This window comes from Onychomys torridus, chromosome 5 (genome assembly GCF_903995425.1).
Source record: "Onychomys torridus chromosome 5, mOncTor1.1, whole genome shotgun sequence".
NCBI classification, from domain to species: Eukaryota; Metazoa; Chordata; class Mammalia; order Rodentia; family Cricetidae; genus Onychomys; species Onychomys torridus.
The window spans coordinates 37,910,059-37,927,661 of record NC_050447.1 but is presented as its reverse complement, the minus strand read 5'-3'; the positions used below and the strand labels follow the sequence as shown (position 1 = coordinate 37,927,661).

Sequence of the window (17,603 nt, the reverse complement as noted above, 5' to 3'; positions counted from 1 at the left end):
CCTGACTAGTTACTGATATAAAACTAAGTTATTTTAGATATAACTTTCCAGCTACTCATCTAATCTTGATTAAAAACAGAAATTTTTTTGTTTCCAAATGAAGACTGCCATATTCATTCCCCTTGATGTTTTTCTTCCAAGTAATAATGATGAGCCATGAGCCATTTCCTATTAAACATAGGAGTATTTTGTTTGTTTGTTGTTGTTATTGTTTTGTTCATCTATTAGGATTTTTCTTCACTGTGAACATCTTGGTGCTGACTAAGTTGGAAGCTAAACCTGAAAGTTTTCCCACATATATTACACACATAGGGCTTCTTCCAAGTATGCACAGTCTGGTGTATAATACAGTCAGAACTAAGGCTGAAGCCTTTGCCACACTCAACACATCGGAAAGGTTTTTCCCCAGTATGGCTTCTCTGGTGTCTAATTAAATGAGCATTGACATGGAAGGCTTTCCCACACTCACTGCATTGAAAGGGTTTCTCTCCAGTATGGATTCTCTGGTGCACGATATAGTCAGAACTACAGCTGAATGCTTTCTCGCATTCCATACACTTGAAAGGTTTCTCCCTAGTATGTATTTGTTGATGTCTAGTTAACTTGGCATTGATACTGAAAGCTTTCCCACACTCCTTACATTGATATGGCTTTTCTCCAGTATGGGTTCGCTGATGATCAAGTAGGTTTCTTTTGGAAGTAAAGCACTTTCCACATTCATTACATTCAAAAGGTTTCTCCCCTGTGTGAGTTCTCCGATGCTGCATTAGTTTTGCATTGACGTTGAAGGCCTTTCCACACTCACTGCACTTATATGGCTTCTCCCCAGTATGGATTCTCAGATGTTGCCGAAGCTGGGAGTTACACCGAAAAGATTTCCCACATTCATTACATTCATAAGGTCTCTCACCTGTGTGGATTCGCTGGTGCTGGATTAACTTCCCTTTGGCACTAAAAGTCTTTCCACATTCACTGCATTCATAGGGTTTCTCACCTGTGTGGACTCTTTGGTGTTGAATGAGTTTTGCATTTTTGGTGAAGCCTTTTCCACAATAACTACACCTATGCGGTTTTTCTCCAGTATGTATACTCTGATGCTGCCTAAGCTGGGTGCTGCACCTGAAGCCTTTCCCACACACATCACACTCATAAGGTTTCTCTCCAGTATGAATTCTTTGATGCTGAATTAATTTTGCATTAACATTGAAAGCTTTCCCACAGTCGCTACATTCATAAGGTTTCTCCCCAGTGTGGGTTCTCTGATGTATAATGTATGCAGAACTACAGCCAAAGCCAGTTCCACATTCCTGGCACTGATAGGGCTTCTCTCCTGTATGTATCCTCTGGTGTCTAACTAGACTTCCATTAACACTGAAGGCTTTTCCACATACCGTACACTGATAAGGCTTTTCTCCACTGTGGATTGTCTGATGTGTGATATAGTGTGAACTATAGCTAAAGCATTTCCCACACTCCACACATTTGAAAGGTTTCTCTCCATTATGAAGTCTTTGATGCCAAACAAATTTTGCTTTAACACTGAAGGCTTTGCCACATTCTGTACATTGGTAAGGCTTCTCCACAGTACAGCTTTCTAGAAGCTGATTAACTTGAGAGCTGCTACCTTGAGAGGTGTCTGCTAACTCTTTGTGTTTCAAATGTCTTCCCTCTGTAGTAATTCTTTCATTCTTAGTAAGTTTGGTATCAGAACATTGCTCTCCAGTGGAGTTGGTGTGATTCTGGGACACATTTGAAGTCTGACTAAATAAATATCCTTCCATGGAGCCTATCTTAACTCTTCCATCAGAGCCACTGATATTCTCCTTTGCACGTCCTGTTAACTGGTTTTCCTGTTGTTGGTTTATAATAGAAGTTTTTGAAAAGCTTGTTTCCTGGGAAAAGTCCTTCTGAAGTTCAAATAATATACTTCTTTCTTCTTCACACACTTCTTTTGTCAAATTATTGCCAGGCTGGATAGCAGTATATTCTACCAAAAGAAGTAAAAATTAAAAGATGTCATATAGAACCATGCTGGAGGGAAATAGTCAAAAAGCTATTTATTAAATATATGGTCTCAATATGTTGTCAGGTTGGCTTTGAACTATTGATTCTCATGCATCTACTTCACAAGTACTAGAATTACATGTGTACATCACTATGCCCTGCTCTAGGAGCTTAAAATTCTCTAGACTAGGTCAAATAACCTAAGGTTCATGCAGAAGGAGTAATTATCTTGGTAAAAGAAGGAAACAGATCCAGACATACAGACCATTAAAAAATGTCCAGGATATACTTTAAAAGAAAATTTAAAAAGAAATAGTAAAAGAGATTCCAATTGTACAATCAAGAATGAGAAGAGTAGACAGGAACATGTGTCTCTGTCAGAAAACTTCAGGAAAAGTACAGCTGCACGAGACCACGTCAATCAAAAATGACCCCAGGCACTCTCCTAAGGCAAGGCCACGACAAAGGCAGCCTCAGCAACAGGGAGGTTAAGAGAGAGAGCACTGGTAGAAGGAAATTCCAGGTCTCGCCTATCAGATCAGTGTCGTTGTCCATGTCTCCTGCTTTCCTACATTCTACAATTCCTTCTTGGTTGGCCCTATGGATCAAGTTCCGAATTAATAAAAGCAGAAAGTGATTGGTAAAGAAAAGACAGAGGACCTAACGATGTGCTGCAAGACTGGGTTTGACAGGCAGCAACAGAGAAAGCAGAGAAGGGCTGTGTCTTCCCTAGAACTTCATTCTAGCTTCCTGAAACTCTTCTTTCTCTGCTTCAGAAAGCTCTGCTAAGGCCCACGCGATCCCATCTCTTCCATCTCTTCTAATACTGCTACACCAACTTTGCCTTCTGTCAATCCTGAAACATCCTTTTGTATATAATCGTAATTTTCACAATAGTGACCTCTCTACTTTTCCCCAAATTTCTCCCCCCAAAAGCTTCCTTATTTTCCATGTCTCATTTTTTCCCAACCACATTAAACATGTCCTTCCCTCTTCTGTAACCAGGCAAGGATCCCAGTGGTGGGACTGGAACACCAACTCAGCCACAAAACCTTCTACCCACGTTGGTCCTGCCTGCAAGATGTTTGGAGCAATGGTGTCTCAGAGCTTAGGGGAGTGGACAGCCAATGACTGGTCTAACTTGAGGCCCAACCCACGAAAGGGAGCCCATACCCAATAGGATGGTCAGGAACCAGAAGCTGGATGGCTCAGAGACCTGGATAGAACCAAACATAACTGCTGACCACCACCACCCCCACAAAGTCAATGAAATGATTGCTAATGATATTCTGGAACTCTGAGGAAGAGAGGGAGGAAGGATTATAGAAGCCAGAGGGGTCAAGGATACCAGGATAGCATAGCCCACAGAATCAACTAAGCAGTGTTCATAGGAGCTGTGGTTATTTAGCTTGAGGTTGTTGTGGGACTCCTAACAGTGGGGAGTGGGAGAGTCTCTGAGTCTTTTGCCTGTGCTTGGGACCCTTTTCCTCCTACCATGATGCCTCATCCAGCCTTGATATGAGAGACAATGCCTACTCTTATTGCATCTTGTTATGCCATGTTCAGTTGGTATCACTGAGAGGTCTGCTCTTTTCTGAATAGAAATGGAGGAACAGTGGATCTGGGGGAGGGCTGGAGGGAAGAGAGGCTGTAGTCAGGATGTATTGTATGAGAGAAGAATAAATAAAAATAAAATAATAAAATACACCCTTGCATTACTACTTTATTATAATTATTCTCAACAGAAGAAACCTGGGTTCATCTGGAAAGGACTTTAAAACAATATGCACCTTTTCAAAATTAAAAATATGTATATCTGTTGCTACAGATTCAATGTTTGTTGCTGTCCATCCCTACCACTGACCTGTAAAAACCCTAACTTTGAAGTGATCATTGTTAGGAGGGAGAACCTTTGGCAGAGCCCTCACACATGGAATTGCTGTGCTTTAGGAGATCTGGTGAAGACCTCCCTCCTCCTACCCTCTGAAGACACAGCAGGACGACAGAGAGCTGCCTTTTAATTAGGAAACAGGTCCTTGTCAAACAGAATCTGCCTGCACCTTGATCTTCTCGGATGCCCAACTCCCAAACTTGAATAAGAGATTTATGTTCTTATAACCACTCATGGTGTTCTGTGATAGCAGCCTAAGCTGAGTCATAAAGAAGACACAAATTATGTTGTCTATAAACCACTCAATCTATGGTACTCTGTTCCAATAGTTCAAACTGATGAAGACATCAGTTAAAAATTCAGTTACCCAAAACATGAATTACCAGGTGCCTAAAAGTAACTTCTGCTAGTTTAACATACCTTTTTCCCTCAAATCAATTTTTTTTATTTTTTTCAGAATGAGATTTTTTTCTTTCCTTTACTTAATGGTGAACATTTTTCAATATTTTTAAATAGATTGCAAAAATATAGTAGCTAAATAACTAAATACTTTTTCAACCTGCAAAAGTACTTCAACTTAGTCATTCTCTATATCCTAAAAATTGGGATTGTTCCCACTATCTTGATACTCAAGTACATCAAGGCATCTTTGAGTACAGCCTGATTATTTTATGAGTCTATGGCTCTACAAAACAATATCGAGGTTACCAAGCACCAACTTTTCTTCTAGAAAGACACCACCTCACACTGGATTCACTCTGGCTCCAAAAGTCCTGTTGCTGTTTTGCTTCCTCACTGACACAGAACTAGTTTCTCTGACAGGTGAGTCTCTCTCACTATTACTACTTCTCTACTGTGAAGATCAAACCCAGTGCCAACTCGTGCATTCTAAGCAATGCTCTACTGCTGTGCAGTCCCAACCTTCTGTCATTATTATGTCTTCTTTGTCTTTGGTTTCTACTGAGGAGGGATAGTTTTCAAATTGATTAACATCTGTATTTTTTTCTTTTCTTTTTTTTGGTGGGGGGGGGGTTGGTTTAGTTTTTTGATTTTTGTTTGCTTGTTTATTTTTGTTTTTCAAGACAGGGTTTTTCTGTGTAGTTTTGGTGCCTGTCCTGGAACTCACTCTGTAGACCAGGCTGGCCTTGAACTCAGAGATCCACTTGCCTCTGCCTCCAGAGTGCTGGGATGAAAGGCGTGCGCCACCACTGATGCGCCAACATTTATACATTTTATGCAGATTAACAACTTATTAGTTCTTTACCAACTTTTATTAGTGACCTTCCAAATCCTACAGTATGGCAGATGTTTATATCCAGTGACTATTTCATCTTTACTAATATACCTTCAATTTAATTCTCAGAAGTACTGATCTGCCCACCAAAATCATATTTTCTTCTCTTGCAGGAAGGATCAAAAGTCCAGCAAGTAAGACTTCTATAGAAATCACTGGATTGAGTTATGAAAAAAGCCTTTGTTTTGTGTTTCAAAGTTTAACTGCCACCACAGTCCTCATGCCCTCTCCCTCTGCCCACCCACCGCCTGTCTCATGTCTCATCCAAACAGATGAGACTAACTGCTCGCTGCCTATGGAATGGGGACCAAACACCTTTGATTAAGGACCTCCCAGTATGAATATAAATGCAGACACTTGGCTGGGCCCAAGGCCTACTGACAGTCTATGTACTTGTAAGAACCCCCAAGTAATCATTACACATCAACACTCAAGAAGCATGGAATGGGGGCACCTTTTATTTATCCTCTCAATGTATAGATAATTATAATTTAACTAAGCTAGACCCTTGATATATGTTATCATGTTCAGTCCTGAGCCCACTGAGTGGTATCATTGCCTCCTTTTATTTTCACATTTTCAGAGATGAGTTCACTAGACTGAAGAGACTTCAAACAACTGACCTACTCAGTCATGGAACTAGAAAGAAACAGATTCCTGGGATGATACCTCAGGAAAAGCCTGTAGCTCTGAGCTCTGTCTGCCTCCCTGTAAAAACTGTTGAGGCTGTATCCTCCACTTTTAATGGCAATGCGAGATCTCCACCCCATCACTAAATCCATAGCCTTGTTTGAAAATGGTGGGGTCAGAGATAGACTATGGCAGCTGGGGAAAAATGCATTGCCATAATACACAAATGTGGCACATAGTTATGTTGTTGGGCAGTCTGTGCCTTGCTTACCAGTCCAGAGGCCCTGGGAGTCTGTTCCAGTGGCCAGCTGAGACAGGTTTTCCAGATCCTTTCCTTCCTCTAGCTGTGAGATCAAAGCTGGTTTGAGAAGTGGAAATCCTGATTGAGAAGAAGAAACACAAGAGACATGGAAATCTCCTAAGGTGCCTCCCTGACTTCTCCCGAGACACCTCCACAATGGGAAGGGAAGAGCTCCCAGAAAGGAGGTGGGTAGGGGGAGAAGGGTCAGATTGTGAGCCAGGGTCTACATGCACAGAAAGCTAGGAGAGTCTGCCCAAAAGGGATACCACTTCTTGATCTTGGGCTGAAATACTCAAGAGTCCATTGAGACTCTTTAAAAAAGACCCAAGACAAGTAAGGCAAGGGGCAATCTGAAGATGCCTCTGTAGAATAGCAAGTTTCTATTTTTCACACCATGTCCAATATACAGCTTCTCTAAGGTAGCTCAAAATCATGCACTGGTCTCAGCAAAGACCTGTAACAGCTTGGGATTTGCTCTTCCAGCAGTCTATACATAAGGAGTTAGAAAGAACCCACTTGCCAGTCGGTGGTGGCACATGCCTTTAATCCCAGCACTCGGGAGGCAGAGCCAGGTGGATCTCTGTGAGTTCGAGGCCAGCCTGGTCTACAGAGAGAGATCCAGGACAGGCACCAAAACTATACAGAGAAACCTTGTCTCGAAAAATAAAAAAAAAGGAAGGAAAGGAGGGAGGAAGGGAGGGAGGGAGGGAGAGAGAGAGAGAGAGAGAGAAAGAAAGAAAGAAAGAAAGAAAGAAAGAAAGAAAGAAAGAAAGAAGAGAAAAAGAAAACCTACTCATAAAGGATTACCATATCCCCACCTGCCACCTGTTATGAAGAAAAAAGCCAAGAAACCAAAAATGGCAGAGTCTGAGTACCGGGGAGAGAGGCCTTACCCATGGAGGCCAAGTTCCTATAATTCTCCAGCATTACATCCCTGTACAGCGCCCTCTGTTCGGGGAACAGACTATCCCATTCCGTCTGGGTGAAGTACACAGCCACGTCCTCAAAGGTCACCAACTTCTGAAACAACAGGTTCTTGCTGCCCTAGGGCCAATTCCATGGCTCAGGCCCTAAGTGTGGGGCAGAGGGCAAAATAAGGGCTTGGGGAGGGGACTTGTGAAGAGAACAAAGTTAGTAACAAAGGAAAGTGGAGGGAAAAAACACCAGGAAAGTCAGCTATGGAATATCCGCCTTCTCTTACAGCAGAGAAATCGCGTGCCATTTTCACACTGGGCTGAAAGAAAAAAGAATTCCCATAAGCAAATTCGACTCCAGCAATTCTGCTCTTAGACAGGCTACCCCCTGCTGGCAGGTTGCTGGAGGCATCTGCAGTTCTCACTGCATCCCTGTGAGGTCCTGGCTCCTCTGTGGCCTACCTCAACCCCCTAACCCCACTCATCACCCTCACCATCATACGGGAAAACAGATGTCCCCCACCCCACCAAGGGCAGCCGGGGCTTCTATCCCATTTGCCACCTGACTCCCCACACAGACCTCCAGCCAAGGGCCCCAGGTCTCCTGTCTTTTCCTTCCTTGCTCCCACTTCCCATCATCTTCCCCATCCCTCCTCATCAGAGACAGAGCTACCCTTCTCATTCATCTGCAGCTCTCCTCTCCTCACCCCAGCTACCAACTATCCCAAAGCTCTGCATCGCCTCCATTCACATGCACAGAGCACCACCTGGGTGGTTTCCATGGCCCTGTTCTCCAAAAGCCCTCTGCTAGGATGCTCATGTGCAGTGGCACAGAGACCTTGTGTGACTCCATCTGCTAGGTTCACTCTCCTGCTGCCTCCACCAGTCACTGCCCCAGTCTCTGCCACTCGCCTGTCCAGTTTGGCAGGTAGAAGCAGTATTTATTCCGAGTCTCACCAGTTCTCTTCTCAGTTCTTAATCTGAACTGCCCAGAGGAAGGGATGATGGACCCACAGCTCACCTGGGGCCAAACTGAAGGGATCGTGGCTGCCATCACCTGGTCTCCCTCTCAAGGAATGGCTGGAGCTGAGGAGAAACAGAAGCTTGGATGGGATGTGAGGCAAGCCACCCCAATCAGGAGCACAGTTAAGACCTGAGGTGCAAGCAGACAGGAAGAGGAGCTGCCAGAGAAGAGAGTGATCCTCTCACTAGCTCAAGCACCCAGTATGCTTCCCAGGACACTGATGCTCTGGAGTTGGCTGCCAAGAAGCCTCTGATTTGGCAAGTCTTACTAGCATCATATAAAGGAGTGTATACAAAACTTAGGCAGAGCCTAAAGAAAGCAGGCCAGGAGCTGACAACTCAGCTCAAGAGATAATATCCTCAAGTCTAACTCACTTCCCTTCCTGTAACCAAGCATCGTTCTCAACCACGTGTAAGAAGAGGCTAGCTAGGCAGAGCATCCACATGGGGACTGTGAGTCAGGCTGCAGGAAGACACCTCGCAGACAGGGGACAGCTGCTCCTCTACTTGTTATCAGTGCTCTCCTTAGTAAGTGTCAAGAAGACTAATGCTTGCCAGGAGCGTTGGTGCATACCCATGATCCCAGCACACAAGAGCTAGAGGCAGGAGGATCAGAGTTCAAAGACAGCCTGGGCTCTGGCTTTTGTGCAGGCAGGCCTTAGCAGTCTGGCTTCCTGCATGGCCTAAGCTAACCTTGAGAAAGCTGGGCAAGAAGTGAGTTAGCAGGCTGCCTCTCAGTTCTCAATCTGAACTGTCCATTTTTGGATCACAGACATACCAAATGGAGGCTTTCTGCAGTTCTAGGCAGAGACCAGCTTCACAAAGCTGTAACCAACCTGCACAAGGAGCTATACCATATATACCCCGTTCCTGCCCAAGGGCTTCTCTCATATTCTGTGTGAGATGCCTGCGGGGCCCTGAACTACAGGCAAGTAAACATCCATCAGGCCACCCTTGGCCAGCAGGGGGCAGAATTTGGTGGGTAAGTGCTTTTCCCATTAGCCCTAGAAGGGCATCCTTGAGATTCCAAGGCCCCTTAGAGACCCTGCAAGACAGAACCCGCTAAGGGCAAAGACTGATAAGGCAACCTGGTATTGGTTTACTAACTAATAAACTAAATTGGCCTAGGAAATTCTACTCATATATCTGAGTCCTGACCTGTACAGAATTGCAACCCTACTTGGTATATAAACAAATTCAAAACCTAACTTAGGAACTGAGTCTCAATCCCATCACAGTGGCCAGGTTGGTCAAATTAGATTCAAATAAGGCAAGCACCAGGCACAAAGCGACTGAGCTAGCTCTTCAGTAAGGCGCTAGCTCTTCAGTAAGGCGCTCCCTCCTTCCTATCTATAAATGTCCAGCTGTGACATCCCCAGGCTCACAAGCTGTTGTGGTGTTTGCAACCTGCCCAACTGTCAAACCACTCTTTGCTCAGTTGAACTGTTAGGTTTAATTTGTCTACAGTTCCTTCTCTATTTTGCTCTCTTTGTCCTTCACTTGGTCCAGGTGACCACATTCACTGTTAAATTCCCACAAACAGAAAAACTTTATCCTATGTTCTACAGCTGGAAAAACCTAGACTACATGAGGATTTTTCATTTCTTCTACCTTCTTCAAGTTGCAGGAGTTTTTTTCAGTTATTTTTATTATTTCTTATTTGGCAATTAAAAACTATGTGACCATAAATTTTCCTCTGGCTCACTCAGCATTAGCCCTCAACTAAGAGGGCTCAGAGGTTCTCATGTTCTACATTTTAATTTCTATTTTACAGCTCAGTAACTCTGATTTGTCTCTGGTGTAATAATTATTCATAATATATTGGTGCTGCTCACACTTTCTCTCCTAATAAGCTCTAGTTTTATTATTATATGTTTAAGTGGCCTGTTCTTTACAGATTTTTTAAGTTTTTGTTTTTTGTGTATGCTACTAATATCTATCTTTTCTTAATATCCTTTGGCATTTAAAAAGAAAACCTATTCTACAATGAAAATACATAATTGAATCTGAAGATAATAAGTCAACTCTATTAATATATGGTCAATCTCGATGCCAAAGATGTTTGAAAAATTCAACATTCACATCTAATTTTAAAAATGTATACTATGGGGGTGTCCAGGAGATAGTAAAGCAGTGGAGTGGTCAAATGCATTGGAAATGATCAAAATGCAATGTATACATATATGAAATTCTCAAGAATTAAAAAAAAACCTTGAAAAATGTATCCCTATGGATATTCTCATATATAGGAGATATGCACCAAATATGCACCATGAGCACTATTTTTTATACACAACCAGCCTGAAAACAGCCTGCCTGTCCATTGAAAATACAAATTTCTGTATTGTTTTGATAAGTGACTATAACCCAGCAGGCAATACACTAATGAATTTAGAAGTGAACTAAGTACCAGCTGACTATACACTAAGATGCTCAAAAAGCAGAAAAGGTTAAATTATTTACATATTAGTGCATGTGGATACACTTTTAGAAATAGGCTGTGATTAACACAGACGTCAAGAGTTGTTACCTCTAAGGGTGGGAGAGTCTGGGAGTCTGGTGAAGAGCGAATGTACTGATGGATGAGCAGTAAGGACCCAAACTCTTTCCTAATTGGCTGCTCATAAGATTTTATTTTGTTGTTTCTTACACACACACACACACACACACACACACACACACACACACACACTGAACCTTGGAAACGGAGTATTTTGACTATGGCAAGGCTATGACCAAAGACACCTGCAGCCATCCAAATGCTGTACTGTCTTCTATAGGGTATGAAATAGCAATTCTGAAACGACTCTGTGTGTAGTCTAGCGATGTCGTAATCATGTGTGCGTGGGGGGCGAGGGGGGTGCTGACGTCGATGCAGCAGACCAGGCCTCAGGCCTTCTGTCACCAGTGGCTGGGAAGGGGCCCGGCTTTTCCTGCAGTGCCCTGCGCCCCTCACCCTGTCTGGGGCCCGGGGACACGCAGTACACACCTGAAGCGCCTGCAGGGCCGCAGCGCGTCAAAAGACTTGGGATGTCACCGCGAGCCGCTTCACCCCCGCACCGCAGTCACCCTCTGCCTGCCGTGACACCGCTTCTCCGACCGGCCACCTGCTAAGCGCTCCGGGCCTGGTGTGTAGCCGCCACACCCGCTTCGCCTCTGTGGGCACCGAGACCTGGGGGGGCCGCAGGGCTGGCTGCGGGAGAGCCTGCGCGCCGTGCGGACCGCCAGGACACCGCTCACCGCAGCGAGCCCGCACTCACCTGCGCAGCACGGGCCGCGGCGCGACCGGAAGTGCGTCACTGGCCCGCCCCCGCCCCTCCAGCGGTGTGGCCCTCCCCGTCTCGGGGTGCCCCTCCCGGCCTCTGCCGTGTCCCCCTGTCCCCTAGGGCTCAAGCCCTTCCCCACGGCGGTCGGTCGGTGGGGTCTGACGCCCGAGGACGTGACTTCTGGGGACCTGGACAAGGCCCACCCGGGAAAGGCCGCTGGAGCTGGTGTCTTGGTGAAGCCGCAGGTGCCAGCAGGTGGACTGTGCCAGTGCGTCCCAGGCTGGAGGAACCGCGGTCCACGTTAAAAAAAACAAGTGTTACGTAATGTCATGCCGGCCCGCTGGGCTTTAATCGCAGCAGTTCTGGAAGCTGAGGCTGGAGATGGAGCTGAGTGGTACAGGGCTTGTCTGTCACTCCAGATTCAATCACCAATGCCGGTAATACAATAATTTTTTCGCATGAAATTCCTAACTACCTGCTGTTGACACAAGAGAACAACTCCCACCTTAAAGGGAATAGCAGATAGTTTACTCTGGAAACAAATTTGAGTGAGCATGGCCCAGGAGCACAGATGTAGGTTACCTCAAATTCTATGTTCCGAAGTGGAAGCAGTTTCATAGTTTTACAAGACAAAGTCCTGAATCAAGACAAGTTTAAAACACATTGGTGGGGGCGGGCGGTGGGGGCTCACGCCTTTAATCCCAGCACTCAGGAGGCAGAAGCAGGCGGATCTCTGTGAGTTCAAGGCCAGCCTGGGCTACAGAGTGAGTTCCAGGAAAGGCGCAAAACTACACAGAGAAACCCTGTCTCGAAAAACAAACAAACAAACAAAAACCACATTGGTGGGCACGTCAGAGAAGTGGCTACAGAAAGTTAGGGAATGCTTTTCTAGAGGTCAGAGAGATGCTATCTGATAATGTTCTGGGCTTTGAGCTTGGTGGAAGCTAGTGGCCTGTTGCTAGATTTCCAAAGAGTGTTTAGTCTATTGCCACAGGATGTTAGTTCTACACAAAGATGGCTAAGGAGTGGTTATTTGGGGTGCTAAAGGTAGCCCAAGATAAGATCATTAGTCTTTGCACCTGCAACATTCTAGCCTCTCCACTCACTGACTAGAGATCCGCAAATAATGCATTTTAAGGATACATGAATATAATTTATAATAACAATACTACTTTGATCTAATGACATATATTTGCCATGGTCACACATAGAATTTGAATTTCACAGCAACAGAGCTGCTGACTTTTGCTAGCATTTTCAAAAATCACAAAAGTGTGATCTAAAATGTTGAATGATTTTTGATAAAAGTTCTGAATGAAACCCAGGGTGGTTTTTCTCTTCACTATGCTGTAGTTAGATTCCTAGAATTACTACAAGTTAAAACTGTGTGAACATGCACTATGTAAATCCTAGACTCGGGGCAAGGTTTTCACCTACATGAATGACCAGCCATATGCTTGTGAGTCTGAAATCTTCCCCTGTAGGCAAGGTTGCCCTGCATAGCCTGCTTTGTGGCACTTCTGACTTCCATGTACAATGCAACCCCACCACCAACATCAAATACACACACACACACACACACACACACGTGTGTGTGTGTGTGTGTGTGTGTGTGTGTGTGTGTGTGTGTGTTTAATACCATTATCCTCAACTAGAGACAAAGCCAAGCAAGAAAGAGAGAAATAAGAAACATCTGTTAATATGATCCCAAACCTCCAGCCCCAACTCCTGGAAATCTTATATTTTCTGTGCTACCAAGGATAGCAGTGACCTCCATTTTCACTGTTTTCCAGAGTGGGCACTATATGTGGCTTCTCTCTTTCAGAGAGGAAACGGGTCTTTGTGACAGGCCAGAATGGTGTGTACTGATCTTGGCAGTAAGTACTGGTTTCTCCTTCTTCCTGGGCTCAGAAAGCAGACCTGTAAGAAGTGAAAGGACCGCCAAGACCAAGTTCTCAGCACGAAGAAGATTTATTTGCACTAAAGAGACAAAGGGCAGAGAATCAGAGACAAAGATAGGAGATAGAGGATGAGGGAGAAGGGGAAGGAAACAAGAGAGGGGGAAAGGGGGGATTTGTTCAGGACAAAGGACCACCTCAGGATAGAGGAGGCAAAACATGGCCCATAGGAAAATGGTGATTATAAAGGCAAAGGGGGAACCCTGTGTTAGGATTTTAATTGAACATGTTAATTAGGTGAGCCAAACGGGGCTTTTGATTGCTGGACTTCAATGCTTTGACAGCTGGACCTTGGTAGTCAGCCTCAGGAGGAGGAAGTGGCCAAATCAGGGAAGAGACCTTGGTGGCAAGCTTTAGAAATGTAATCTAACAGTTTTTAGAAAGGCAGAGGTATAAGGGAGAAGAGCAAGACCTGCCAGAGCTATGTTTGCCATGCTTGGGCAGACTAGAATCCCTTGAACAAGGATTGCTGAGTTAAATAGGAAAGAATTCAGAGAGCACAGTACCACATCAATACTGAACTCAAATGAACAGATCACACACCAGTTACTTGATTTTGCAATTAAGAAAATATGGCCCCCCCCAAATAATCATGAGACTCCTATTTGTATGTGTTAGGACAGACACAAACTGTTGAGGTGGAAGCCCCACCTTGGCCCCATCTTTCTCTCTCTCCAGCCCTGCCCCTGAGGAAGCCCGCCCAGCAGCAGCTCCTCCCCCAGAGGGTATTTAAGGCCCCTTCCTCGAGAGCAGCCTCATGGTTTCTCCTCTTCCCCTGGGGCCACCGGGAATGCCTTGCTCAGATTAAAACCTGGACTTTAATTTGGCCTGATCTGACTTATTGCACCAGTGGAGAAACCCAATTTCTTCCTTTGAGGGTAAGCGAAAAAGTCCAGGACCTTAGAAGGCAGGTCAGGGTAGAGGGGAAAAATCCAAGAGTGAAGTCAGGCTAGCAAACAACAGTCTGCAAAGGAACAGCCCAGGCATTTGAGACTCTGGTCTGGGCTCGGACTTCTCTTTCTTGCTCTTGGGTTGGTTAGTGTCATTACTCAAAGCTGGACATTAGTCATTGAATGACTGCTCCTCAGGCAAACATCTGAAACTTCACTCAACACCAAAAGAGTTTCTGCCAGAAAACAAAAGTTATTGCCACTTCATCCTTCTCGTTCATTTGCCTTCTAAAGTGAAGCCTCATTGATTCTGTGAGTGCCTTCAGTCTTTCACTGTTGTACTTACAAGGGGACAATAGGCCTCAATCTGTTTAGACACCGACTCACAAACGACATCTCAACACTCCCCTGCTCCCACTTTGCTGTTCCAAGTGTCCATCCACCCCACATCATGCTCACGCTGCCCATGCCTCAGCCCACAAAGCATGTGCACCATGAGTCAAGGTTGGTCCTGATCAGCTTGCACACAAACCTCGGTCTGACACTCAAGTGAAGGGCCAAGCTGTCTGTATTTAAAGACACCCAGCAGAGGGCACTCGCTACCTATGTGGCTGGAGCAGTACACTCAGTCTTCCTGAGAAAGGATGCTTTTGGAATCTGATGGCAGCTGTTAGGTAGCTCCTTGGATAGCCTATCTTTATACCTCCTGACAATATATAATAAATTCTTCCCAGCAAACCTTCTGTTTTCTTAGTAGTGACACTTTCCTATTCTTAGCAGTTCCACCTCCTCATACATTCTAGCATCTGGGTGAGAAGCTCTGGGCACTGCTCACACTCCATGTTAAAGCTGGTTACCTAAAAGGCTGCCTACTGCCCTCCAACACAAGTGGGTCTGCACTTCCTCACTGCCCACTCATCCCAGCACTGCCTTGAACTTGGAGGATGCAAACCTGCCATCTCATTCCCCTTTCCTACAAACTGGTTCTTTTTCATTTATATGGACCTACTGGCAGAGACAAGTATGTCCCGCTCTCTGTGAAGAGACTCGATTTCAGCCCAACCACCAATGCTAGCAACGTAAAGTTCACTCTAGAACGTCTTGTCCAGTCACTGCCACTTACGACAAACCATCAGTTCTCAAATTCTCGGTGTCATCACCTAAATATTCCTAGAATCCAACTTTTCTTTGCCACAGCAAAAACCAGTTTCACATCTGGGGATACTTACCCACTCTAATCTAGCACTGTCTTGTCCTGAAAGCATCTTCTCGCTGGCTGGTAACAGGTCCCTGTCAAATCTTTTTTTTAATCTCTCGAGTGAATCAACACAAACTAAAACAGAGATTCTTAAACTGTGGCCCCTCGTGTACCTCCAAGAGCAGCGACAGCACGTGTTAGAAACTTGTTAGAAAGGAATTTGCAAGGCTGCTGCTCAGAGCCCTCCAGGTGCATAGTGATGTGTAAGAACCCTGGACCATGGGCTAAAAGCCAGGGTCAGGAAACTGTAAGCAGAAGACGATGGATGGCACCAGCCTGCACACAGAGAAACTGTCTCAGGAAATCTGCAAACAAAATCTACAAAAGGAATAACCCGACATGGGAGAGGGGAAGACCTACAGCATGGGAGAAGTAGAAAAGATGGAGGTGATCTCTCTCTGGAAAGGGTCTCAAGGCAAAAGAGAGTCATCAATCAGCAGTCTAGAAACTGACTGGTGAGGACACAATGTTGTCAGTGGTTTGTACAGGATTAGGTGAGTGGTGCCCTGTGCCACTCTCGGGAGCAGGTTCATGCCTTCCACTGCATAGACTCTGGGGATCAGACGGTCAGGCTGGTGGCAAGCACCTTTACCTACTGAGCCATCTTTCCAGCCACTGTAGGGGATTTTATATTTGTTATCTTATTATGTGTTTGTGGTGTGGAGGTATGTGCATGTGAACACGGGTACCTGTTGTGGGCAGAGGCACTGTTGCTGGGGTTACAGGCAGTTGTGAGCCACCTAACATGGATGCTCAGAAATGGAGTCAGGTCCTCAGCAAGAGCAATATGTATTTTAACCATGGAGCCCCCTCTCCAGCCCACAGGAGAGGGTTGTAAGAGCATATGCTCTAGAAGGAGGAAACAACTCTTCCAGTGCTCTCTCACTTCATGTTTTATGATTTTTGTAATAAGCCTTCAATGAACTTGAGATTTTAGTTACATGTTGAAAATGTCATTCTTTAGTAAGTTCTTATAAAATTGATAGTTATCCTCCAAAGTTAATTTGGAAATGGCTTTTTTTTTGTCAACTCAAAAAAGCTTTGGGGGGGGGGTGTCAGGCAGTGGTGGCACACACCTTTAATTCCCAAATTCAAGAGGCAGAGGCAGGTGGATCTCTAGATTAGAGGCCAACCTGGTCTACAGAGTGAGTTCCAGGACAGCCAGGACGACACAGGGAAACCCTGTCTCGAAGACCAAACAAAAATGACAACAAAGGCTATTTTTTCACTGACAACTCATCTGAAATAGTGGTTAAGTTCCCATGTAGCCTAGGCTGGCCTTGAACTTGCTATGTGTGGGGATGTAGAAAGCATGGCGGTCTTTATGTTCACAGGTAAGTGAATCAGGACTGTTAAACACATAGTGCTATCCCTTCAAAGGAAAGGATGCATAACTGTTATCCACCCAGAAGGCTGGGAGTAGATGTGGTTAATAACCTAGTGACCTTGGCTTTGTCGGTGTAGCCAAGGCCACACTGGATTATCCCCAGACCCTTATTGTGAGCTACAGAGTTAACCTTTATGGAAGATGTCACATGCATTTGACAAAGAGTTTTGATGTAGTTACATCTTAAGCTTTATTGTGCACATGGGATTAAGTTAATTATCACCAGGAAAGTTTTCACCAAATTGTCTAATGTGCCTAAAATAAACTTACTCAGGGTCAAACTCCCAAAGTTTGAACCAGCTGCCGCCACATAGTTGTGTTGAATCGAACTATCATCTCACATCCCTCAGATCACCATTCTGCTGGCTGTGGTGGTGCACAGATCCTCACAGCTAAGTAACCAAGAAAAACCTTGAATTAATCCTCCTGCTCTACCTCTGGGGCTCTGAGATTACAAGCATGTTCCTAGTTTATACAGCGCTGGGGGTTCACCCCAGAGCTCATGTATACTTGGCAACCACTCTGCAAACTGAGCTAAATCCCTAGCTACTGGGATTTTTGTTTTGTTTGTTTTATGTCTTGGTCACTGTTCTATTGCTGTGAAGAGACGCCATGTCCAAAGAAACCTTCATAAAAGAAAGCGTTAACTGAGGCTTGCTCACAGTTTAAGAGGTTTAGTTCATTATCATCATGGTGAGGAGCATGGGGGTACACAAGCAGACATGGTACTGGAGAAGTAGCTGAGAATTCCACATTCCACATCCAGATCCACAGGCAGGAGAGAGAG

At 44.9% G+C, this 17,603-nt stretch overlaps 1 protein-coding gene across 5 annotated transcripts in view; it reads right to left on the bottom strand.

The window, feature by feature from the left end:
* The window catches only part of Znf23 (zinc finger protein 23), an 11,670-nt gene extending 300 nt beyond the window's left edge, over positions 1 to 11,370 (bottom strand). Inside the window, exons 1-6 of one of the 5 annotated variants that reach the window (XM_036188109.1) lie at positions 11,047 to 11,370; positions 8,056 to 8,120; positions 7,322 to 7,354; positions 7,014 to 7,140; positions 6,091 to 6,198; positions 1 to 1,987 (exon numbers count right to left, since the gene is read on the bottom strand). The exon at positions 1 to 1,987 is cut by the window's left edge and continues 300 nt beyond it. In XM_036188109.1, coding sequence (XP_036044002.1) covers positions 225 to 1,987; positions 6,091 to 6,198; positions 7,014 to 7,140; positions 7,322 to 7,354; positions 8,056 to 8,088 — 2,064 coding nt within the window. In that variant the 5' untranslated portion in view covers positions 8,089 to 8,120; positions 11,047 to 11,370 and the 3' untranslated portion in view covers positions 1 to 224. Of the gene's footprint in view, positions 1,988 to 6,090; positions 6,199 to 7,013; positions 7,141 to 7,321; positions 7,355 to 7,991; positions 8,121 to 11,046 lie in introns of those variants that run through there. The other 4 variants (XM_036188110.1, XM_036188111.1, XM_036188112.1 and 1 more) reach the window with 4 other exon arrangements.
* Positions 11,371 to 17,603: the final 6,233 nt, after the last annotated feature.